Genomic DNA, 26,713 nt, shown 5'->3' on the forward strand with positions numbered 1-26,713 from the left:
AGTTAACAAATAAAGGCCAAATAGCTTTTCTTGAGCCGTTTTAGTCTTTTGTGTTTTAACAAATAAGATCATAAAGAAAACAGCTTTTTATAACTGTTACTTTTGAAATCCCCAATATGCTTTATATATTTCTTCTGAGGTGTTGCATCCTGTTGAAGGTCGAATGAGCTAAATGTCACATGGCAGCATGGACAGGTCATTAAAACCAACTTAAACGACTAGAATGGTAATGGGCTGTTTTTCCACAGCACTAGGTAGACCAACACCACCTCTCCCACTTGTTTAGTGCCCTGCTTAAGGACACTTCAATTAGAAGTCAAATTCAGAGCTCAAGATAAAATGTGTCTTTGTTTTCATATATGAATTTGTTAAAAGGCATTGTGCAAGGTCACCACAGTGTTTTACAATGTATGGTAAAAGTTGTTTTTTCATTTTTTTGATTAGGAAAAGGGTAAAATGCCTTCTCCGGGTCAGGGATGAGGTTCACGAGTGAGGGAATACTGGAGCGTGAGATCGATAGGCGGATTGGTGCTGCATCGGCGTTGTGTCGGTCTGTCGTGGTGAAGAGAGAGCTGAGTCAGAAGGCGAAGCTCTTGATTTACCCGTCGATCTACGTTCCTACCCTCACCTATGGTCATGAGCTTTGGGTAGTGACCGAAAGAACGAGATTGCGGATACAAGTGGCCAAAATGAGTTTTCTCAGAAGAGTGGCTGGGCTCTCCCTTAGAGATAGGGTGAGAAGCTCGGTCATCTGGGAGGGGCTCGGAGTAGACTCGCTGCTCCTCCACATCGAGAGGAGCCAGTTGAGGTGGCTCGGGCATCTGGTCAGGATGTCTCCTGGACGCCTCCCTGGTGAGGTTTTCCGGGCACGTCCAACCGGGAGGAGACCTAAAGGTAGACCCAGGACACGGTGGAGGGACTATGTCTCTCACCTGGCCAGGGAACGCCTAGGGATTCCCCCGGAGGAGCTGGCCCAAGTGGCTGGGGAGAGGGAAGTCTGGGCCTCTCGCCTTAGGCTACTGCCCCCGCGACCCGACTCCGGATAAGCGGATGAAAATGGATGGATGGATGGTTGTTTTTTTAGTTTAAACAAAGAAGATAGCGGGTCGTAGTCCCAGTTTGTTTTCTCTGACATTTCAATAAAGTTTTTTGAGTTCTCTAAATTTCTCCTGCTAACAAAAGCTTTGCAGTGAAGAATGTGGCAGACTAACCTGCACTTGACCTGCAGGAGTTGGATTGACAGGAAAGGCAGCTCCAGTGGTAAATGTCTTCCTTTGATATTTTTGAACATCTTATTAGATATAAGCCAACAGCTTGGTTGTGTTTTTGAAAAAAAAAATGAAGTCAAAATTTCAGTGATTGTCTAACATTAGGGCATCTTTTGCTATCAAACAAACTGAAACCTAATGAAATATGAAAACGCTGTTTCGCGTCTTTATTCTGTAGGTGTTTGTTTACCTGTCCCATCCTGGGATCCAGCAAGTTTCCAACAGCACAGCTGCAGTATAGGAAGATGATCAATGCTCATCCTTTCATCTGTCAGGGGTTTAATATCAGGGTGTATCCGTTTATTTAGTTTAACAGACATCAGAGGTTGACTTTGTTCACTAGTTCCAGCACCTGCTCAGTCTGAAGGCAACGCTCTGCAGATGGACTAAAGCAATTACTAACGCAGCACCGTCAGGCTATCCAGATGTTTCGGCTATTTGTTCCATTTTGTTCCATTACTATTAAATGTCTGATTACTCTGCGCTCCTCTCTCTGTTCCAAAAGGCGTATTTCTTCCGTGGGGTTTTGATTTGTTCAGTTTTAAATAAGAGAATCATTTGTTTGTTTGTAATCTGATGAACAAGATTAACTCAAAAATAGAGCTCTAAGCTGTGAACGAGGCCACGGTCACGAACCGTGAAGTTCCTTCACACCCTGTGCTCGTCATTCAGGCCCAGCCCCTGCTCCTCTGGAGCTCATTGGGTATGTGCAGCAGCATCTTCTGGCTGTTTGATGTCTGTGTTTGCTGCTGATTGTTTAGTCTGGATTTAACATGGCATCTGCCTCTGCTGCAGACGTAGCTAATGAACTTTGAATGTGTGTTGTGCTTTATACATGGGGAGGATTGTAGTTCTCATCATGTCAGATCCTTCACTAAAAAATGTGCTGCGGTGGAGGTTTGTTACCCATGTTCACTGGAGCATCTAGAGTAGGGAGGATCACATGGAGGCAGAGGAAAGGAAACAACTGTGCAGGTTCTACGTTCTAGGGTGCTAACAAGTCCCATCTAAGTTATTTTAGCTTCAGATTAGATCAAATTGACATTGTGTCCTAGTTTTTAATGACAAACCCAACATGGATTTGTACACATTTGCGTGTTTTTCACTGAAACAGGCCTGTTAGAGGTAAACATTCAGCATCGATTTGTGATTGAATTGGACAAGATCATTTAATTTTAAGGTTTTTAAGAACACTTTCCATCCCATGAATAGTAATGCATCTCTTCATTTGGCTCGTCATTTCTTTTTTCTGGTTTCACTGTTGTCTCCATGAATACTAATTTGTAGTTGGTTTTCTTTCCTAAAATGAAGACTGATTTCAGATTATATTGAAGATGAAATGTATTGCTTCATCAATTTCTCCAGAGGAATTTCTTCTGGATTTTTAATCAAAATGTTTCATTATTGGGCTTCATACAAACTTTTTTTTCTTGTGTAGAAACTAAGTATGATTTTAGAGATATTAATAAATTTATTATTCCTTTGGCAACAAAAGAAGTTAAAAGGAGATGTATATCTGTGGTGGGGGTTGAATTATGGAATCATGCCAGTGTAAATGTAAGAACTTGTGGTACATTTTTGTTGTTTAAAAGGATGGTTTTGAAAATAATTTTTGACAGTTACAAGAGTTTATAAGTTGTGTTGTAAATGTAAGAGTATTGTGAACTTATTTGACTAAATGGTGTATATTTCTTTTCTTCTTTTCTATTTCGCTTAAATTGTACAGATATGTGTTAAAGGGGTAGATTAATTTGTTAAAAAGGTCAGGTATAAATATAAGCATGTTGCTTCGGCCTGAGCCTTTTCAGTCACTTTAAAAGTTTATGTAATGTGTTATTGATTATATTATTATTATGTTTTTACTGAATAAATTCAATTCAATTCAGTTCAATTCAATTAACTGTTTATTGGATGCACTTTTATTTTTCCAGACATCTACTTAAAAAAGTTAGCATTTTTCATGTAGTTACATTTGAAGATGAAGTAGGGGTTCAACAGATCATCATTGATCTATGATCCACACCGAAGTCTCTCTATGGTTGGGCGTGCACATGGTCACGTGGAGGGAGGAGGCACCACCTGTCCAATCCAAACGAGGAAAGCAGGAGGAGAGGAACTTGGAAAAACCACCTGCATTGTTTAAGTTGCGTGGATGGGAGCATGATGGTACAAATTGTACATATGAACACACACACACACACACACACGCGCATGCCTCCAGTCTTGTGGCGCATCGCCACTCTTGCCTACCTACGAGTTTGTTCACTGTTAAAGGAGGGAGGACGCAAACCGCCTGGGACAATTATTACATTACCGTGGTGGGACCTGTAAATATTGGACGGGTCTTGAACTGTAAAAGAGGAGGGAAGAAAAATAAATAGTGCTTCATGAAGGTGAGGACATGAGTGAGACACACAGGGAGAGAACGTTTCTCAATAGGGGAAGCCATTTTAACATTTATTCACCAATCCAACCTCTATGTAAATCCCATTTTATAAGCACGTTGCAAATTGAGCAGAAACATGTTTTACTAAGTTTTCTACAGATTGAGAGAGAACAAAAGGATTTGTCATTTCTTTTCTTTTTGTTTCTGCTGATCCAAAAAGGATCTGACCCATGATTGAAAATCGTGATCCAAACCGTGAGTTTTTTTTATCCGTTGTACTGCTAATATGAACTATTTATCCCTCCAATTTTAGCGCAAAACTCTTCTTCTGGTGCCATTCCTGCTGTTGCTCTCTTTTTGGTGACTCCTGCAGTTGCAGTGCCAGATTAAAGTAAAAATACAGAAAAATATAGACTATAGAAATTATTTGAAAAGACCTGGACCTGCTAATATTCTCATAAAGAAAAAGGTTTATCTCTGTTTTAGTTGTGTATGACGCTCAACGTCCATTTTGCATTTTACTGATTTACTAGAAACTTGATTTGAACATTCTGGTGTTGGCCTTACTTTTGGATGTGTTTTGTTAATTGTGAGTCTGGTTTAGTAACGTATTAAGTAAATTTAAAGACAGACATGTTTGTGTGTGTGTCCTTTTATATAGGTAATAAAAATACTGGTCTGTAAACTGGCAGAATCGTGTGTTTGCCAGTTTGAATTGAATTATATCATAATTAAGAGCTGTATAGTATCTCGTTGATTGATTTTAGTTGCTTGCATATTTTATTATATCACATTGTTGTTTTTGTATTGATATGTGTTTATTTTCCTTTGACATTTACTGTAAAAAACATTTCTTTAGTTCAAGAACAATCTTCACTTTGTCTTTCTGTATGATTTTATATATGATATTAGTTCTTAGAGCTGCCTCAAGCCTGTGTTATGTGAGAAACATGGTGTCTGAGCTGTAATGTAACGTTGATCTCAGATGAAGTGTGTGTCTGTTTGGTGATGAAAGCGGGGGGTGGAGAGCTACTAACTGATAATAATTTGCCACATCATCACACCTCTTGACGGAGTAAACGATGATGAATGCTCCTGGCCATGTCGACTGACACCATCACCCTCTGCTACATCTGTGTGTTCAGAAACATCTGCTGCCCAACGGCTGCCAGTCCGAGCTCACATCCTGGCTTATAGGTGAAAAGTATAGAACCACCGAAAAAAAAGATCTAGTTTGTGAAAGAAAGTCAGCGGTCATTTTTGCACGCCTCAGTGAGCGACACTTGGACACACAATTCCCTCTAAGTGCAGGAGTCAGAAGTCAAGCTGAGACTTTGTTTGGCTCCGTCAGCAGAGCCGTGTTTTCCTCATGGCTGCAGAGCCAGACCTCCTCTGTCTTCTAATCTCACTTTCCAGGGCCTGTTTTTGTTAAGATAGCTACTAAATCACGATGAAGAACACAAGGCTGCTTGTAGGGATGTTTGGCACATTTTCTTTGAGCTCTGATAAATGAGGTTTTAAAAAAATGGTGTGGTCTTACAGCTCAGGCTTCCATCTTTAATTTGTTGGTATAATAAGATAAAAGTAATCCAAGTAGTCAGACTTTCTCTAATGCGCTCCTCACCCCAACCTCCCACCCCTCGCCTCCACCCCACCCCCGCCCCTCACTCCATCATTTCTGCTGAGGAAGATGTTCCCATTTCCCCTCAGCGCCATCCTCCATCCATCTCATTTCCCTTCCAGCTGCACTCGTCGGGCTGAAGCACAAGCGGAGCAACAGGGCTACAGATAGCATCTTGAGATGTGCCAGCTAACTCCAGATAAGCACCAGCAGCTGCGTGTCCCTCTTTAGCATCCAGAGCATCTTGAAATATGCTGAGGGATGATGGAGAGGAGAAGGTGAAGGTGATGGGAGCAGGCAATGAGGGGATAAATGTGAGGTGGGTGGATCTGTAGGGAGAGAGAAGGGAAAATATGAGGAGGTAAATCCAGAGCAGGGATGTGCTTGTTTTGTTTATCATGATGACCTGCTGAGCTTTGGTGGGTGAGTTCTTTATTCCACCTGAGGTGGATGTTTCCTGTGACCTTCAGGAAACAAGCACTTGACACAACATGTGAAGAAGAGTCTCTTGTTCTTGATTTGATTGACAGGTCCTTTATCATCCCACGAGGGACTGGCACTGAGCATGCTCTGTAAAACTTCCCTGTACTCACCATCTTACTTCCCACTTCCTGTCTGATACGGAGGCGAGGGGGAAGGAGAGAGGTTAGAGAGAGAGCCCGTATAGGGGCATATGGCTGTTGAGCCTACACATTTATCTGTGAGAGGATAATGGAAACATTCGCTCCCACAGTCTCCCCTGGCAACGACCTCTGACGAAGGTGAGCCTCAAAATGGGCCAGGACTGAGCTAAATTCCCAGTGATAAAGTAGGACTCCTTAATGTGATTAAGTGACCTAATGCAATCAGTATTGTTTCAGCTACAACTCAGTTACATGTAATGAAAAAGGCCTCTTGCATTGGATTGTGTGAGGTGTTAAACAAGCTTATTTCCAAACTGGTTGTTAGACAGCTGCAACAGACCCCTCCCCCACTCACCTCCTGATGTCAGACAAAGGTGTTCTGTGTTTCCTCATCTAGAACTTTCTGAAACAAGCCTCTCACTCCCCCCTCCACCATGATTGCCTGGAACAAAAATAAACACTGTTTTTTATGAAACTCCTGTTTCTGGTAAATCACAAAGTGACAGAAACAAGACCGGGTAAATACACACATTCTCTTATTATCTTCCACGACAAAGGTGATTATAACTTTTACTGACTCGAAAGGGGAAAGTCACCTGAGCTTTTAGGTCCATTACTAAGTCAAAATACAATAAAATTTGGATGCATTTTAAAATCAAGTTTATGTCCTGATTAACTTGAAAATATGCTATTGTTAGCAGGAACTAGCATAGTGATGGTGAGTTCATGGACTGGAAAAAAACTGAAATCTAGCTGCAGCTTTGCAATGAAAATGAAACCAGACTTAAGTTTTAGGTCTCCTTGTAAACAGCTGGGTTTTTTAAAAGCATTTCTACTAATAATCCTCCATAAAGCATGTTTTTTAGACATTTAATTGCATCATGATCATGGTTTTGTAAGGCCATATTAGATTAGTGTTTCTATAGTTATGCGGCGGTTATAAAATGTAAGCAGTTTAAAAAAGTTATCAAAATGAACAGGCTGCATTAAAGGGGAACTAGGCAGTTTTGGCTTACTTTTAGCACCCCCTAGTGTCTGTAAAGCCAAAAGCAAACCATCTCCTTGCTGTGCGTTCATCTTTTTAAAAACTGAAATGCATCCCAGCCTTCCTTAGTGTCTACAGGAGTGCTTCATCACTAGATGAAACAAATCAGCTGTGTTCATGGAAACAGACTGCAGCGCCAGGTATGTTGGCTCAGTTTTTTCCCAACAGAGCGGCCCAGCTGTCTGAAGTTGCAAGTGGAATATTCTGGCCACAGGGGCTATAGGGGCTGAGTGGCCTTTCATTAACCCTGTAAAGGGTCATTTTAGCACATACTGGCTCAAGAAATGTATTTTAAAATATGAGAAAGTGATCCTTTAATTCATAGTTTTAAAGTAATCTCTAGTTTGATATGTGACAGACGGCCTTTTCCATCCTGCAACTTTGGTGACCACTGGGGTCAAACAGGTCACAGCTAATGTGATATATTGTAGCTCTGGGTAGGAAAATAGATTTTCGTGCACAAAGGTACAGTTTAAGTGTGTAATGTAATCATCTGGTTTAATCTTTCTGAAATTTCACGTTTTCTTTGTCTTTTCATCTGTTGGTCAGAAAACGAGCAACAACCTGGAGTCTGGCAAAGGAGTAAGGCTTAGAGGCAAATGAAGTATTTCTACAAACTGAACAGTCTTAAAGATGATTTTCAACAGTACAGGAAAAATAGCGATTGGATTTTGATGAATGACCAGTTTGTTTTGTGTTGATGGGTGGGCGTGACTGAAGGGTGAACAACCCTTTGTGTCGAAGAAAGAACCAAATCAGTTTAGTTTTGCAAAGCAGAGAAATCTAGAATAATGATGTATAATTTGACCCTACTGTTAAATAAAATCTGCTTTAAAGTGTTTATTTTCAGCTAACTAGAAAATATTTTTGACTCGAGCAGTTTTTCGTTTTTTTTCTTTTCTCCCCAGAATGCATCTGTTGTTGATGTTGATGATGATGATGATGATGTTAGAGGTTTTAACCTACGTCAAGTCCATTGTTACTGTAGGACACTGAATGATAAATTAGCAGTGCATATAAACACATCACATGGATTTACAAATAGATACTCAGGTCTGGAGATGAAACTGATTTTAGATGGATATCTGGGCCTTCTCATTGATGTTCCCATGGCAACTGTCCCAGCCCTGTTAGATGTCTGTGACCATCCATCACCATCTGTGAGCCTCTTTGTAGTTCCTCTGTCTGCTCCCACAACAGGTAATCTGTAGCTGTCAAAGAGCCAACAATCCCACCCCGATGTGTCACTTCCCATCTCTGCTCTGTTGATTGGGTTTGATTTTATTCTATGCTAATCTGGGCTATGGGCTGCATGGTGGTGCAGTTGTTAGCACTGTTGCCTCGCAGCATGAAGGTTGCAGGTTCCAAACTCGGCTGCGGCCTTTCTGCGTGGAGTTGCATGTTCTCCCCATACATGCGTGGGTTTCCTCCGGGTACTCCGGTTTCCCCCACAGATCACAACATGCCCTATAGGTTATAAATTGTAAGTCGCTTTGGATAAAAGCGTCAGCCAAATAAATAAACATAAACATAATCTGTTTTTTTTTTCTTCTTGCTCTCGACCATCTGAAAATGTCAACGAGTTTAGCAATCGAATGTGCCTCTTGTAGCAGCAGTAACGTGTGTATTAGAGAGGTAGTGACATTTTACAGCGACGGTCTTAAAATGTGCGTTGTGTCGTCTGTCAGCCCGAGCAGAGTCGTAATAACAAAGCGAGAAATCACTGCCTCAGCCGTACTCTAAACTGCAGCTGTGCCCTGTGGCCAACCCTCTGATTGCTGTAAATGTTTAGAAGGGCACTCTTTGTTCAACATCTGGTCTGCACGCAGAGGGGTTGAGCTGTTCCAAATCACCCCATCATGCCTATGAGCTTTCGGGCTTGTTTAGCCCAGCAGAGTTAACTGCAGATGCTTAAAGGAGTCAGCTGGCTGTGGATCGATTCTTTGATCACGCCACCGCTACTCCACCAAGTCTTTGTTTGGATCTTTGTGTTCAACGGTGAAATTCTCTGTTTTGTTACTTGCAACACCCTGCTATGTTGTGTCAGTCTTAGACACCAGCTGGCTTCTAAAGCTTTTACTTTTCCTTTTTCAAGCACAGTTTGAGGTCAGGGCATGCTTTTTATGTCATCTCCTGCAACCAGAAGCCATTTATACAGCCCAGTGGTTAAAATAAGGTTCCCTGCCTGACTCCTGTGATTCACTGTTTATCCGTCCTGTGTCTGTTATTGTTCTGTGTGCACATTCAAGGCTTTCTAGATGAGTGGCGGGGATCGCCTATTCACTTCTCTATACTTTTAAATGATTGAACTTATTGTCATGCTGCTTTAGTTCTTTGTGTAGTTTTGTTTGGAATAGCATTTGTTGTGGAGTTTAAAGATGTGGAATTCTAATAAACTGTTTTAATGATGATTTCTGATTATATTCAGTCACTGAGTTGGGTGTTGCTGCTATCTAGTCTCATTGTGTAAAGAACGAACTCTCCGGCATACTTTCGGTACTGGACAGATAAATAATGGAGACGCGACCCAGATCAAAGAAACTATCCAACTGAGTTTAGGAAACTGATCAGTGGAGCCACGCCATCTCAGTCTTTTACTTTTATTTCTTTTGCTCTCCCATTTTTTACTTGAAAACTTCACATCATCCTAGCAAACAGTTGATACACACATCATTTTAACTGCAAAATAAAAGTGACGCTCTCATAAATAATCTCTTGACTCCTCAAAGGTTTAGATTATTTTCATGTTGGTTAAACATCAGCCTGGGGAAGGCGAGTAAAATGTAAATCGCTTACTGCAACTTTGATATCATATGTGTTTGCAGTCTGGGTTCTTATATTTTTATCTTCTAGATTTTGTGGCACTTTTGATGACATGATTAGGTGGAGGAACTAAGAGAAAACTCCTCATTCTGGTATCATACTGCTCTCCTGCATAAGGCTGGCTCTTTGTACTTGAGTTGAGGTAATTTGATGAAGCTGAGTTTCTGATTTTCACCATTTCATCTTTGTTTCATCATGTTTATGTTTATGTTTATTCATTTCGCAGACGCTTTTATCCAAAGCGACGTACAAGAGATGTACAGTCTGCTCTCGTAGAGCTAACAGATGATTGAATCTGAGACACTGTGTTGGCTCCTGGACCTCAGCATCACTCCTGTTTACCATCTCAGTGGACGCTGTTAGCAAATGTTAAACAAATTTCCCATGTTTACTTGCATTTTCAACACTGTTGCCAGCCGGAGCTCGGCGGACATTCCTCTCTGGATCATGACATAATTACCTGTTGCGCGAAGGCATGATCCTCATTCAGAAGTCTTCCATTGCTGCAATATTACTATCAAGCTTGGCAGCACGAATGCCGTGATATTTTCACCTTGCCATGTCACCATTGCACTATCAAAAGACACACTGGCAGCATTATTATCCTGATTTGCCATCATGGTGTGTGTGTTGAAAGCAACTTATAACAAATGTAACACACAGAAGCCACTCGTATTGGAGAAACAACAAGTTTTTGTCTGTGAATGCTTGGAGATGCTTAAGCACTGTAGCCGGAAGCCCAAAGAAAAGTTCAACAGTATGTGATCAATTATACACTCCCTAGAACACATATGTCAGAGTCAAGGCCAGATGCGGCCCGCGGAGCATTTTTATTGGCCCGCGAGATAAATATCAAAAATATATTAAAACTGGCCCGCTGGCCGATTTTACCGCAAAGACTTCAACTCCCATGATGCTTTGCGGCGTCAGCGCGGAGGCGACGAAGCCCCCTCCTTTGTGTTTTTTCCGCCTGCTGCCGGTCTCTGCAGCTCCGCTGTCTCGGACAAACTATATTCCTCTCACTCAGCGCCGAGTTCACTCAGCTGTTTTCTGACGTTGAAGCCCAGAAACGGAGATTCTAGCCGCTCAGTAATGTGTTCACGACTGAAAGAAAAAGTGTTCCAACTAACTTCCAGACAGAGCCGATATAACTCCAGCGAGCAGCGACACGCTCAAACCAGCACGACTCTGTGGTTGTGTTTCCTCCCCGACACACAACAACATGGTCAAGCTGCTCAGACATGTTCAGCAGCACAAACCTATGTGAGCACCTGTTGTCATCTAATGTTGTCATTATTATGATGAAGATGAACAAAACAACAGGAGTCTCCTCCTCAGCTCAGATCAACCCCATGATGCAGGTATCTGGCTGGAACAGGTGAGCATCACAGTAAACCAGTGGAGCAAACTGAGCTTTAAATATGTTGGTTTTCTGCTCTTTTTCTGCTCCAAAACATGAAAGTTAACAGGTGAAATTTTGCATTTTCATTTAAGATAACATGATATTTTTATTTTGTTGTTGGCCCGTGAGAAAAGATTTAACCTACAGTAAACAGGAAGTGGAAAGGCTGCAGATAGATGAATAGAATAGAAAATCCCTTTATTGTTCCTCAGTGGGGAAAGCTAGACATCACAGCAGCGATGACACTTATTACAGGAGAAAAAAAGGAGAATAAAAAATAAGAAAAATGAATAAACAAGAAAACATAAATCATGAATAGATTTTAAAAATGCTGATTATACCACAAGTAATGAATACTACTGATGCCTTTTATTTTAAACTGACTTGCTCATGTGTCATTTGATTATTCCACATTCAGTGTTAATGCAGAAATATGTTTGTTTCCAAATTTAAAGGTTCAAAATTGCATATATGTTGATAAAGAAAATGTGCAAATTTGCCGTCACTTTTTCAAAAATATTAAGTTTGGCCCTCGACTCCGTCCCAGAGTTTCATTTCGGCCCCTTGTGAGTTTGAGTTTGACACCCCTGATCTAAGCCAACCCCAGATTGAGGAACGATTGACTAAAATAATGTTTCCAAACTTTTTTTTTTTACTGTTGACAAGGTTATAATCTTTCTTTAGAAAAACTTTCAAATTGATTGTAATTTCAGTTCAGTTTTCCTTCCTGAATGGCATCACTTTCTCTTAATCTGCTCTTGAATTTGTCCTTTCACCAACAGAAACGGCTCGAATCGTGAATACATCAACAAAAGGAGCTCTGATTGCATATTTTTGTGTGCTCAAGTTGTGACACTGAAAGAGATGATTGATCAACGAGGACCAAAAGGGTGTTATTATTGTCCCTTTTGGACGGCCGTTCACTGTGTACACATTCACACACATTTCTAACAGCCACTGCATCTCGGCGTTATTTTGACAAGAAGGGTTTTAATTTACTTTTTAAGCGTGCCCACTTTTCTTCAGCCTGACTTGTGCTTCAATTTCAGATATTGATTTCTCCCATTTCTCAGAATGACTTCCAGCAGTTCCCAGAGGATGAGTGTGAACCAGTAGGAGAATGAGAGAAGTAGTGGAAATGAGAGTGTGACAATGGTCTCATTCGGATGTACTGATTTGTTTTCTATCCTGATTTTATTTAATCAATACTAAAAGTAAAATCTAAAGAGAAGACCTTTTCATGTTGACCTCAGATGAACGTAAAATGTTTAAGGCAATAAAACAAAACATTTAATGCTTTAAATGAATCTAAGTAAAGTCACATGGCTCCTTTTAGTCTAGCACTAATAATTATCATCATGCTTTCATCTAAAATCAGCTTTAAAGTAAAACTAGGCAGTTTTGGCTTCCTTTTAGCACCCTCTTGCGTTCGTTAGTAGAACCAAAAACCTTAACCTCCTCGCTGTGCGTTCGTCTGTTTAACACCTTAATATAACAGCTGAAACATCTCCTCAGCCGTCCTTAGTGTCTACTAGTGTTGTCAAAAAAATCGATACCTAGATATAATTCGATGCTAAAAGTGGTATCTAAATTAGATATTCCATCCCTGTGGTATCGATATTATGGACTATTATACACAGCCTTCTTCAAGTACACCCGACACGCACGACAGCCAGATGCCGTAAAGCAGCCTCCGCCTCCCAGACAAACAGAAGAAGACAATGCCGCATGGCTACATTGCAATTTCCCACGCGAGTTGTCTCCGATCCAAGTTTTGTCTGCCAAATAAATAAACAAAACCATGAACAGCGAATTTGGGAGGCGCTTCACAGCCCTACTTAATTAGCATACCAAGTCCGACACGTAGTTGTATATTCACGCTTATGGGCTTAAAGGAAAACTCCCGTTTTTTGCAACCTGGACTTAATTTCTAGCATGCAGTACGTTTGTTTACTCACGCTGACAACTTTGGTGCTACTTGGATTCCCCGGGGTATTTAGATCCATCGGCGAATCGCTGTCAGTGTATATCCATATAACGGGTGTGGACGGGCACCCATGGTGCAGCCTCGAAATAAGGCATTATCTGCACCAAAACATCTTCATGTCGAAAGGTTTTGTTAGGAATCATCAACGTGATTCCCCCTGTTCGTTTGGAGCGGGTCTGGGATTTCTAGGCGTAAACAGACTAGCTGTGGCTAATTAACCGACGCTTTTAATGATGTCACTGCCGTGCGCCAATCTGTTTTTATTAAGATTACCGATAGATGTACCTTTGTCCTACTGTGGAGAAATTCGTTTTCTCCCTTTATTGACAAACAGAGTTGTTCAAAAGTACAGAACAAAACATATGGCATTACAGCTTATGACAAAAATGCACCTTAAACAGAGTTTAAGCAGCAAAACATCACTCTGCAAACAGCGTATATATAGTGAGACAATTCATGATTTAAAGTGTTAACTTTCGCCAGTTTTTGTATGCACGTTTAAAAAATGCTGATACTTGAAAGGTTTAAGCACTTAATACACTTAATTCTTAACATTTAATTTTTGCAATATAAATTGAGGAATGTTATTTTTTGAATAAACTTGTTCAATAAATTGGTGTTTTTAAATAGTATCGAAATCAAGTATCAATTATTGAGTTTTTTTTTTTCAAGTATCGAATCGAGTTTGAAATTTTAGTATTGTGACAACCCTAGTGTCTACAGGAGTGATTCATCACAAAAGTAAACAAATCAGCTGTGTTCATGATCTAAAACATGTAGGAAATGTGCTGGAAGCAGGCTGCAGAACCAGGTATGTCAGCTCAGTTTTTTTCCAACAGAGCGGGCCGACAACTTAGAAGTTGCAAGTGGAATATTCTGGCCACAGGAGGCATTTTAGCAAATACTGGCTCAAGAAAACGACTTAAAACTATCAAAAAGTTGCAAAGCATCCCTTTAAATTTTTGCAGTTAGAACAATATGTAATGCTATTTATGTATTTGTTGCTGGAAAGCAGCAAACATGTCTGCCGGGTTCAGTCAAGTACAAGAAAACAAATGGAATCAGAGCAAATTAGATTGCAGCATGTGTTACAACATGCATGGTTTATCTAATATCCCATCATGCCTTTAGGCGTGACTTTGCTTGTGTGTGCTCAATGTGTTGCTTTGTGTCTGTGTTCGGTGCCTGTCGCCAGTTTAGGCGTGCAGTTTGCACCCTTTTGGAAAAACAAATGAGACACTTGTTGTTTTGCACAATTAAGTGCCAATTGTTCAAGGCATAACATTCATTCTTTTTCTTTTTGACTTCATGGAAAATTTGTGGATAAATAAAAGGATGTTTGTTTAATTTTAGAGTTGCAGCAGTCTTGTTTAATCTTTCCAAGAGAGCATTTAGCAGTAATTTAGAGTGCTGTGTCATGTTTTGAGTTTATCATGCTTTTTAATCTTAATCTAATTAGACTTGGTATATTGGCAGCACATGTGACAATAAATATTTACATAAAATCCGTCAAAAAATTATGCCAGAAAATTTGCACGCTGTACTTCCCCCTAATTAGTCCCACCGGGTAATTTATATGTTAATAGAAAGTGATAAATTATAAGCTGAAATCTGTCTCTTAAACAACTGTCTGAATACTCCTGGTTCAGGAGTTATCTGTTTACCCTTGGCTCAGAAGATTGAAAATGGCTCCAAAGAATGTAATGACAGGTTTTGTGTTTCTGTTTTGTTGAACATGTCAGATCTTCACCACAGACACTAGTTGTTTTATTTGTTTACCAACGTAAATGGAGACGAAACATCTATGTGCACGTAAAAATTATATACGCTTGTTTTGTGTTCCCCTTAATCCCCAAAACTGGTTCTGCAATATAAATATGCAACATAAAGCACTGTTGAAGGTGAAAGACCATCTTTATGTAGTCAGTTACTGGTTTAGTTGGATCTCCAAGGAAATCCTTAAAGCCTGCTGCATATTCTATTAATCTGCTCATTCTTATTCTACAGCTGAGTTTAATTAAGAGTAGTAGGAACCCAACTGTGTGATTTAACTGTGTGTGTGTGTGTGTGTGTGTGTGTGTGTGCGTGCGTGCGTGCGTGCGTGCGTGCGTGCGTGCGTGAGAGAGGGGTGAGGTATGCAGGCATTAAATTGCTTTGTTGCGTTTCTTCACTCAGTGATGGACTCAAACGTTCATTAGCACCATGTGGATGTTGGAGATTCAGTGAGTCAATCAAACCCATTTTTCGTCACGTTTTGTGTCTTCAATGAGTTGACCATTTTATAGTTTATTTAAGGCGCAATAAGGTCAGCAGAGTCGCTTTTAGATTTCATTGCTGCTCTTCATTAGAATAAACTCTCTTTCCTTGCACTTTGACCACTGAGATGTTATTGCTCTCCTGGAGTCATTTGGCTCCATCACGCTCTGGTAATAAGAGTTGAGACTGGCAGCGCAGCACTTTCCTACAATAGATGGTGCTGAGCAAGGATGTGGAAAATGAAGCTCCCACCCAGTCGATTTAAATGGAGAATCGTGATTAATTGGAATCGATGGTGTGGACTACGACACTCAACAATTCCCATCTACAGTGCTCCGTCTTGACCCATGCATAATGTGCTTATGTACAGTTTAGCACATAATGCAGAACTGTAGGCATACACTGACATATCCATAGTCACTATTCACTTCTTTATAACATGCTGTTACTGAATGACATGAACAAGTTATCACTGTCATACAAAGCTCTTGCTTGTTGCACACATTCAAAACTTGTCTCTAGTGTTCCTGAAGGGGTCCACCTTTTACATTGCTTTACATTGCATTGTTATCAATATCGAGCCTTTTAAGATGAATTCAAAATTGTCTGCATCACGGTGCATTTAAAAGTGTATTGTATCTCCTATTAAAGGCACAGAAAACTGATAACCTCGGCCCTGGAGATGAGAGGAGTCCTAAAGGTGTAAGACGGCTTGTAAGAATTTTACAGTGAAATAATCCCAAAGCAGTCTAATGCTCAGTCGTGTTGGAAGGAAGGTTACATTGAAACAGATTTCCTCCTCAGCCGGTTGGGAGGTGGCCAGTTTTTCTCCTTTCAAAAAAAATGCTTAAAGCCGGGCGTACACTGTGCGACTTTTTCACTCGTAGCGTTCAGCTTCAGCTCAAACTGTACGACTTCCTCGCAGAGCAGATCTCACGAGCCAGGCGCTCACACTGTACGACCCAGTTCTCGGATGCGACCTGACTGCTCACACTGTACGTCTGGTAGCAACACGTCGGCCCTAAAAATATGCTAAAAATAGCAGTTTTTACACAACACGTCAGACTTTTTTGTCTTGTTTTGCCTGTTGTCCTTCGGGAGTGCTGCAGGAGGACACACAGGGATTTATGGGGGTTGGATGAGGAAAACGAAATAAAGAAAGTAAATCTGTGTTTTGTGATCAGTTTAATTTGACATGAACACGACAAACACGCTTTCTTTACAATCTTTGTGAGTAAAAAAAACATGTAGAAACTAGGGATGCACCGATCAGGTTTTTTGCTGCCGATCACCGATACCGATATCAAAGAATGCTGATCACCGATACCGATCACCGATACCGATCACGTTCATTGGCCAGAAATTTTCTACAACATTATAATGAGTGCTACAAACTACATAATCTGGGAATAAAGGAAATGTAACCTAATCTAAAATGGTCTGTATGACCCCCAAATTCCACTACCTCCGCTCCGCTCCGGTCCGCCCCCGCCTTCCGCAGCCACTCGCTTCCGAACTCAATTTTTACTGGTACCCGCTCTACAACGGCTCCGCTCCGGTGCGGAGACCTGAGGGGGGCAAACAAGCATGCGCGGGATTTTCGAGATCTTGCGATACAGTCCGAGCAATAAACGCGGAAGTTAGATCCAAACACCCGTTGTGTGGGAGAAACATCGGCATGAGCTGTTTAATCTGCCCATCATTTGTGTTGAGAGATCAGCAGTGTTTGGATCAACAAAGTGTGACTACTTTGATCGTAGAAACTGTATTTATGGCTTACTTTTGTGCATTTAAACTTCAGCCGCCATTGATAGTTGTTAAAAGTTGTTAAACCTGTGCATATGAAACAAAAAACGCCTTTTGTTTATCGATTTATTGTGAAAAACGGAAATTGTGCTCGCTCCTTTTCCTGTTGGGCCGTTGTGATTTCTGTCCATTTACTGCGGAGGTGCTCCGGCATCCGGCGAAAATAGGATCGATTCTATTTTTGCCGGACGCCGGAACAGAGGGCGGCGCACGGCGCCGCACTGCCGGAGCACGGCCGCAGTAGTGGAATTGCTCTGATTGACTACAACGGGACCGATTTTGCTCCGGCGTTCGTGTCGGAGCGGAGCACAGCGGAGCGGAGCACAGCGGAGCGGAGCGGAGGTAGTGGAATTTGGGGGTTAGGGTTGTCACGGTGTGAAAATTTAACCTCGCGGTTATTGTGACCAAAATGACCACGGTTTTCGGTATTATCGCGGTATTTTTTTTAAACATGCTACATTTTCACACAATTAAATAAACCCTGTATATAAGGAAAATATTGTCGTCAGTTTGTGTCTAAATTTTGCCTAAAATGTGTTATTTTGTAATTATGTTGTTTATTTGTTTACATTTTCCCCTTCAGTCTTTAAAATAGCAATATTTGCCCATAACTTCTTATTTTATGTCTGTTTGATGTCATCATTTTAAAAATATTAGATCAGATGATACTCAGTACTCAAGTAGCCTTCTAATCAGATACTTTTTTACCCTTACTTGAGTAATAAACCCTATATCAGGAAAATATTGTCCTCGGTTTGTGTCCTTCCAGTGAGCTTTGCAGATGTGGGAAAATGTCATCAGGCAGTAATCATTGTTAAATTCATAATTATTCTCGGAGAGAGACCAACTCTTATCTGCCCCTGGGAGCCCCGTAATGCATAGCGTCATTTCAACATGGCGGTGTCCGCGACACGGTTTATATGCAGGTAGCGGCGCTGCGGCTGCTTTATATAGCGACTCGTTGCCTTCTCCCTCAACCCAAATCCTCGGATCACGCATTTTAGCTAAAACGCTAACGTTAACTTGCCTTGCCTTGACTGTAGAGTTGTGGGTGATGGTCACGCAGATGTGTCATGAGATTTGAAGCGTTGCTGCCTTTCACAGACACTTTTTCTGCTCGTGCTGCAAACAGGATAGCCGTCCGTCTTCCATAAACTCCCTCGGCATTCTTCAAATATCTAAAAGATGCCTGTTCTTCCGACTTTGTCTTCTTTGAGGGATAATAAATGTCCTCCTGAGCGCTGCCGTCTCCTCCTTTGACCATTATTTCAGCTTTAGCTTCAAGAAAGTTTTGTTGTAAACAAAGCGTGTATGTGCCGCCGGCAACTTCAGCCGATGATACGGTGGCTGGTAAGGGTCACCGCGCCTACACCGCAGCCACGGTAATCCCACCAAGATAATATAGTTTTTTAAAAACAAGACGGTTATTATTGTCAACTTTTTTCTTTTTTTTTTTACCGGGGTTTAGCGCTACACTGGTTACCGTGACAACCCTACCTGATCGGTTTGCTCTGATCTATTTTGAAAATTCCGATCAAAACCGATAGGGGCGCTATCGGCCGATTACGATCAAATGCCAATCCATCGGTGCATCCCTAGTAGAAACAAAAACGAACAGCGTGTGTTATTAGGGAAATAGCGGGGAGCGGTGTTGATGCAGGATTGCGCATGCGCCATGAGCGGTTCTGATACATTTTGGGTCGCAGCTGCTCGCAGCGCTGCTTCAACAGTGCGATACCCTCACGCGGGACGAGCAAAATATTAAACACGCCAGAAGTCCATGCGACCTCACAACTGCTGATCGGCAGCTGGGCACGTGGTGTTAATCACCTCTCGTAACCCCCTGTACACTACACGACCGCTCGGCGCAAAACTCGCCCCGATGTCGTGGATTCTCGCACGACTGGAAAATCGGCTCAAAAAAGTGAAAAAGTCGCACAGTTTACGCCCGGCTTAAGAGGGATGTAGTTAATGTCTACGATTGGTGAGCCCGTGGGGTTGCCGAGTTGGCACTGCAGCACTGAGATTTGTTTTTTGACAACGGCCGGGCAGCAGTGTTTTGTAAAGACCCTAAATCAGTAACAGGAGCGACCCAGAAGTTATTTTTGTACCCCTAAGAACCCACTGCATCCTTTTAGATTTACTCTAATATCGGGTAAAGAAGGCTAGAGGCTAACGTTGAGTTAACAAGGCTGCATTACAAACAAAAAGTGTGCTCTAAAAAATTCTCTGGTTACTTGCTGAGCACTCGACTTCTGGAAGCAATGAGACCGCAGAAGTGGCCTTCTAATGATATCATTGCCACATTGTATCACTTGTAACAGCATCAAACAGTACAGTAGGTAGCAAATAGGCTGTGCTACAGCGTTGTTGTCCACTCCTTTGGCCGTTGTGCTTGTCCTACTTTTACTCCATCTGCTTCGCTCCCACCAGCCTTTTTACTGTGTTGCTATAGGCTACCTGGAAGAATGCCGACATTAAACGGCGCATGTCGCCACCTACTGTAGCGAAGTGAAACATGCTTCATTTCAGAGTTTGGTTTTCTGTAAACTAGGGTAAAAGCTCCCAGTTTATTTCTGAGCATCGACTTGTAAAAGCTGTGAAGAACTGCTAATTCAATTAGATTTGATAAAGACAACTTTTATAGACTATGTGAAAACATAAGTTTATCTCAGGGCTGCATGGTGGCACAGTGGTTAGCATTGTTACTTTGCAGCAAGAAGGTCCTGGGTTCGAATCCCAGACTGGGGTCTTTCTGCACGGTGTTTGCATGTTCTCCCTAAGCATAGGTTCTTTCCGGGTACTCCGGCTTCCCGCCACAGTCCAAAAACACCACTGTCAGTTTGTTTGATTTGTCATAATTGTCCTAAGGTGTGACTGAGTGTGTGTGTGTGTGTGTGTGTGTGTGTGTGTGTGTGTGTGTGTGTGTGTGTGTGTGTGTGTGTGTGTGTGTGTGTGTGTGTGTGTGTGTGTGTGTGTGTGTGTGTGTGTGTGCATGGTTGTTTGACACACACCCTGTGATGGACTGGTAACATGTTCTGTTACATGTAATTTTAAAAAACATTAAAGACAACTATTTACAGGAAAACTTCATATTGTTATTTTATTAAACTCCTACTCTCCTTTATTGATTAATTTATTCCCGGGTTAAACTGATATGTAACAGAATTTCATTTGGTGAAGAGCTTGAATGGCTGCAATCTAAATAATTTAGTTGATTCTCGCCTGGCACATTTATGCAGCAGGTGATTGGCAGCTCCGACACAAATATATCAGCGCTGGCATCAGCTAAGCCCATATTAGCTGAACTGTTGTGTTGAGATACACCCAGAGAAGCTATGCACGTCCACTAGGGCCGGCGGTGAGAGTGTGTAGCTGCTGGGCCGTTATCTAAAAGTGTGATTTACCCTGGAGCAGGGATTTAAAGGTTGCCTGGTGGAGGTGTGGACGCTAAATCATTACTCAGCAAGAGCTCATCATCACTCTCTGCTTAAAAAACAGTTTCAGGAGACAAACTTGCATTTGCAAACAAATGTTTATATTTTTGAAAGAGCCCACTTCCTTTAATGTTCTCACACACACACACACACACACACACACACACACACACACACACACACACACACACACACACACACACACACACACACGTTGCCAAGGAGACAACCACAGTCAGTCTGAAAACTTGAGGCTCTCCATAATAACAGCACAGCATGATATTCTCTTTATGCTAGATGGAAAGGCCTTCGTACTTTAAGAACATCTTTCTTCCACTTGGAGTATAAATCTTCATCCGTTCACTTGGGACACGTTGTACGTTCTTTCTGATTTACACGATTTCTTTTGATCGTTTCTGAAGTGGCTCGTGAGTGTTTGTTACAGACTGATAACTTCTAATGTTGGAAATAATAATTATTTTGTTGGGATGAAAGTTGGAATACGACGGCACAAACAGCCCGTGGATTAGTGTTGTGTGTGTGTGTGTGTGTGTGTGCTGCTCTGTACGACTAATTACTATCCACCATCAAGGACAAGTGATCCAGCTACACAAGTGTTATGTGGGTGTGTGTGTGTGTGTGCGTGTGCGTGTGTGTTTGAGGACTTGTCCACAAAAAAGGTGGGAGTGCAGGGTTTCCCCCAGAAAATGAGTTAAGCCTGGCGGATCAGGCCAACAGCGCTCCTCCGTGGGGGGGTGGGGGTGGGGGGGGGGGGGGGGGGGGTGGCGGGGGTTCTAGAATATAAATGATTTAATGTTTTTTTTTTTTCTTTTTGGATTTTTTTCAGGGATTCCCAGGTTCACCAGCCAGCCATCGCCAGCCTCCGTGCATCTTGGGGACAGTCATGTGATGGCATGTGAGGTTAACACAGATCTGGTGCCTTTCACCCGCTGGGAGAAGGACCGACAACAGCCAGAGCTGGGCGCCAGGTTGATCCAGCTGCCCAATGGGGCTCTCGTTATCAGTAACGCCTCAGAGGCTGACGCCGGTCTTTATCGCTGTGCGGTGGAACCCGTGGGCTCCTCCAAGTTCAGCGAGGATGCCCAGCTCCAGACAGTACCAGGTAAGAATCTTGATAGATTTATCCTTTTAACATAAATATATTTTAAAGCCAAGAGAAAATTCTGAGAGAAACTGTAATCCTCCGAAGGATGATTTCAGATTTAGTGGACACTTTTACCTTATGTGATAGTAAACGCACTTATCTTGCTTCGTCTCTGTGTTTACTCGTTAATCAATTATTTCCACTGCCTAATTCAAGTTTTTAGACTGTTATTGATCCGTTCATGCAGCAGTGCTTCATTTAAATACAGTAGTTCATGAGGTTTCCTTGAGCCTCGCTCAGCATCAAGAGGCCTGCCTGACTGGGATGAAAACTGGTTCCATGCTAAAAGGAGCGGACCGATTCCCATTAGAGCTCTAAGTGATGCAACAGTAACTCAGCTGTAACACAAAGGAGGTGGGGTCCCATCCTGCCTCTAGAAGTTTTATTTAGAAAGTTGTTAAACGCCAGGCTCCAACCAGCACAGAGAAGATATTAGAGGCCATAACTCAGACTTCAACAAGACCCTCTGTGGGGTTCTTCATCCTCTGCATGCCTCCTCGGAGGATGTGTGTGTTGCACTGGTATGTGGGTCTAGAGCATACAGGAGGAAAACTCATAAATCTGTCTGAGGAAATTAAAAGAAAATGAGTTTGGAAGCAGATGAAAAGGCTACATAACAATATTTGTTGCAACAAATGAGTCAGACATCAGCGCGACTTGGGTATTTCCAGCGAGACCTACTGAATGAGTTTCATTCATGTTTAAATCAAATCGTTGAGTTTTAAGTTTATCTACAAAAACAGACAATTAATAATTAAAATGACTCTTTAATGGAGGCCTTTTTATTTGCTGGATCATTCTGACCTACTGATTAATGCAAGATGATACTCAGGCGCTATTAATGACGCAGTTTGAACTCCCGCTGAGCCTGGAGCTGGGGTAGATGATATTCGTCTGATCGGTCCTGGTTTAGCTCTTAGTAGACGCAGCCCGCCACCGATGGCTTCTTGTACAGTTAAGGTTGATGACATCTGCATCCCTTTATCCTGAGCTTTAACCTGGACCGTGTGTCTCTTCTCCTACCAGAAACTGGAGAGGAGAGGAAGTTGGAGTTTTTGGCGCAGCCTGTTTCTGTGACCAAGCTGATCGGTGCCAGTGTGTTGCTGCCATGTGTGGTGACTGGTTTCCCTTCGCCTCGCATTCGCTGGTCGTTGGGGGACAAGCCGCTGGAGGAAAGGTATGAGCACAATCTCTGGCAATATGTTGGTTTTACAGATACTGAGCTGTTGTGATCACTAAAATCTGGTGCTGTAGTAGCCGCAATTTAAACTAAATAGTTTTTTTTTCCACTAGAAAGGCAGAAATTTAGAAATTTTATTTGTCCGTAAGATCTTTTTGCGTGTCTCTGTGAATTATATTCAATATTTCCGTAGACCACCATGAACCGAGAACCAGTTGCTGTTTAATATTTTTGTTTTTCTTTCCTCAAACAAAAACAGGGTTACAGCTCAGCTAGTAAAAGACACAGATGTTGTTTACTTCATGGGTAATTTATGGTCAATAACCTAACAAATGATTTTTGAGCTGATATAGCTGCATTTTATTAAAATTTGCTTGGTTTTAAAATAATAACTCAGTCAGCTTTCAGAATCAAGTTTATTGTTTTAGCAATTCAGAAAATCTGGAGTTCTGATGTTAATAAGATGGCTTCTAGTAATCGTTAGATTTAATTTCAATGAAAAAAATAAATGATTGAAGATTAGTTCACATGCTTCCAGTTGGCTGTAGAGAAATGGCAAAAGACATTTGTGGAGTGCTAACCACTGACCAAAACAGACATAACTCATCATTTCTCAACTAGGGTTGTCACGGTGTGAAAATGTAACCTCAAGGTTATTGTGACCAAAATTATCACGGTTTTCGGTATTATCGCGGTATTTTTTTAAACGTGCTACATTTTCAGACAACTAAATAAACCCTGTATCAGGAAAATATTGTCCTCAGTTTGTGTTCCAGTGAGCTTTGCAGATGTGGGAAAATGTCATCAGGCAGTAATCATTGTTAAATTCATAATTATTCTCGCAGAGAGACCAACTCTTATCTGCCCCTGGGAGCCCCATAATGCATAGCGTCATTTCAACATGGGGGTGTCCGCGACACGGTTTATATGCAGGTAGCGGCGCTGCGGCTGCTTTATATGACAACTCGTTGCATTCTCCCTCAACCCAAATCCTCGGATCACGCATTTTAGCTAAAACGCTAACGCTAACTTGCCTTGCATTGACTGTAGAGTTCTGGGTGATGGTCACGCAGATGTGTCATGAGATTTGAAGCGTTGCTGCCTTTCACAGACACTTTTTCTGCACGTGCTGCAAACAGGATAGCCGTCTTCTATCAGCTGTCCCTCTGCATTCTTCAGATATCCAAAAGATGCCCGTACTTCCCACTTTGTCTTCTTTGAGGGATAATAAATGTCTTGAGCACTGCCGTCTCCTCCTTTGGCCATTATTTCAGCTTTAGCTTCAGGAAAGTTTTGGTTGTAAACAACAAAGTGCGCATGTGCCGCCGGCAACTTCAGCAGATGATACGGTGGCTGGTAAGGGTCACCGCGCCTACACCGCAGCCACGGTAAACCCACCAAGATAATAGTTTTTTTTAAAAACAAGACTGTTATTATTATTGTCAACTTTTTTTTTTACCGGGGTTTACCGCTACACCGGTTACCGTGACAACCCTATTCTCAACAGAAGATGATTTTAGATTCAAACTCAGGAGATTCTACACCTTTAATTTTATGTGTTTAACTTTAATTTTTGAGTAAGCTATTCAGGGACGAAATTTTGATTTCAGAAGTGGGGGGGACACAGCAGGCTTGTGCGGATTTGGGGTGGGGGGTGTTATGTAAAGACCCCTTGACACGTCACGTGCCCATCTCAATAATTTTTCCATCCTCAATATATATATATATATATATATATATATATCAAAGTTAAAAAATGTACAACTCTATTATTATTTTTATTTATTATCATTATTGAAGTGCAGTTTTGGCTGTTGACAATGGATAGGCCATTGTATTTATTGTTTTGGGTCTTTTTTTATTGTTTTTGGTGCAACATTTTCTAACAGGGAGTGAGGTTCTTTTTTTATTCAATTTTTGTTTGTTATTTTTATTCATTTAGAAGTTCTGGTTCTGGACATTTCAATGTTAAATGAAGGTTTATTTGTTGCATTTTAAAGGGTGTACTTGCATTATTATGATATATTAACATTATATTAGTGGTTATTTTGGTCTAGATAATGTTGACAATGATATCGTTTATCATCAACAATTTGTTGGACAAAATATCGTCCAGCAAAATTTGTTACTTTCCCAGGCCTAGTCAAAAGTATAAAAATTATTTATACATAAACGGTCCCTCCTGAGATCTGGCCGTTTGTTCATTTGCTGTGTTAGAGGACATGCTGAACTAATGTTTTACACATGATCATCACCCTAACATTTGAGTGTATGAAAACATATTAAATGTTTTTTCCCTTAAAAGTGTTTAAACAGTTGTTGCATTTCAACACACAAAAATAAATGGAAAAAATAAGATAAATCTAATGAAAAGTGTACATCTTTGACATTAAGCTTAAAAAAATCTGTTGACGATGATGATACTGTTCATTTTTCAGAGCTTTTTAATGTGAACATATACATTGCAATAGATACGTTTACAATAAAGTTAAATGATAAAAGTTTTGAAGTTACACTTCTACTACTACTAGTAATAATAATAAAAAAATAATTATAATAATACGAATAAATTGTGTCTGAGGAGTCAGTTATGTGGAGGAGATGAGTTTGTAAAAGTTAGTTTTGAGTATGTTTGTGAAGGAGGAGGTGAGTCTGAGCTTAATGCAGGGGTGTCACATGTTCCAACTTACATTTTGACTTTGAAAGAAGTCTCTTATCACTTTTCGTTTTCTTGACTTGCTGCCTCCTGGCTGTGCCTAACTACCAAAAACTCACAAATGAACACTTATTCAAATGTTATGTAATGGAAGCTGAGCTGAGCTGATATTACACAGCGTCTAGTTGACGATGTGACTCAGTACCGGTGTTCCCTAGCGGCTCCAAACTAGCAAAACAACGTGAGCACGTTCTGACTGTTTACAACTTGAGTGACAGCAGCAACAGCCAATAATACGTTAGCAAGTATCAGCAGAGCCAATAGATTAGCTTTTGGGCGGGTCTAATAGGAAACCGGTTTCCGTTTCGGTCCTAGTGCTCAACCAAATCCATTTAATGGAGCGTAATATTGTTTTTGGACGGAAAAAAGTGCAGGGGACCAAAACTTCCTTTTGAAAAAGTGGGGGGGGGGAAATGTCCCACCCGTCCCCCCTAAAAATTACGTCCCAGAAGCTATTACTTATCCAGTTAGACCAATAAGAGCTAACACTTAAAGGCCAAGTTACTTACTTGTTCTTTTTGAAATATGACTACTTGCAGGCTAAATGTGAAAATAGTCTTTACCTCTATGTCCTGCATTAGCTGCTGATAGAAAATAGACAAGCGAACGCTCTGATTAGAAAAGCCTGTCAGATCTGCAGCACACTGAAAATTAGCATTCATGGACTCACCCATCCTGGCTAGTGATGGGGATGTTGATTTAGCGTTCAGGAGAGAGCAGAGCACGTCTTGGTTAGTAGAAGCTAACCATTAGCATTAGCAACTCCACCACATGGCAGAACTCCTTCAGGCTTGTGTTATTTGTGGAGATTAAACATCAACATTGCAAAGCAAACAGAGTCAGTGGTAGAGTCGTGTTGCTGTTAGCCAATCAGAGGCAAGATGTCCAAATATCAGGAAGTAATACTACAAATCCTGCTGTCTGCTGCTCACCTCTGCTCTAGCTAAATTCTAGTTTCTGGAACAGTAGTGCCAGAACTTTCCTCCCACAGGGACCAC

General features: G+C 41.3%; 1 protein-coding gene across 10 annotated transcripts in view; it reads left to right on the forward strand.

The window, feature by feature from the left end:
* The window catches only part of neo1a (neogenin 1a), a 230,457-nt gene that overhangs the window by 114,589 nt on the left and 89,155 nt on the right, over positions 1 to 26,713 (forward strand). For all 10 annotated transcript variants that reach the window (XM_015953635.3, XM_015953639.3, XM_015953642.3 and 7 more), the window contains exons 3-4: positions 21,502 to 21,777; positions 22,846 to 22,996. In XM_015953635.3, the coding sequence (XP_015809121.3) occupies positions 21,502 to 21,777; positions 22,846 to 22,996 (427 nt within the window). The remainder of the gene's footprint in view (positions 1 to 21,501; positions 21,778 to 22,845; positions 22,997 to 26,713) is intronic.

The sequence above is a fragment of the Nothobranchius furzeri genome, chromosome 9 (assembly GCF_043380555.1).
Source record: "Nothobranchius furzeri strain GRZ-AD chromosome 9, NfurGRZ-RIMD1, whole genome shotgun sequence".
Taxonomy (NCBI): Eukaryota; Metazoa; Chordata; class Actinopteri; order Cyprinodontiformes; family Nothobranchiidae; genus Nothobranchius; species Nothobranchius furzeri.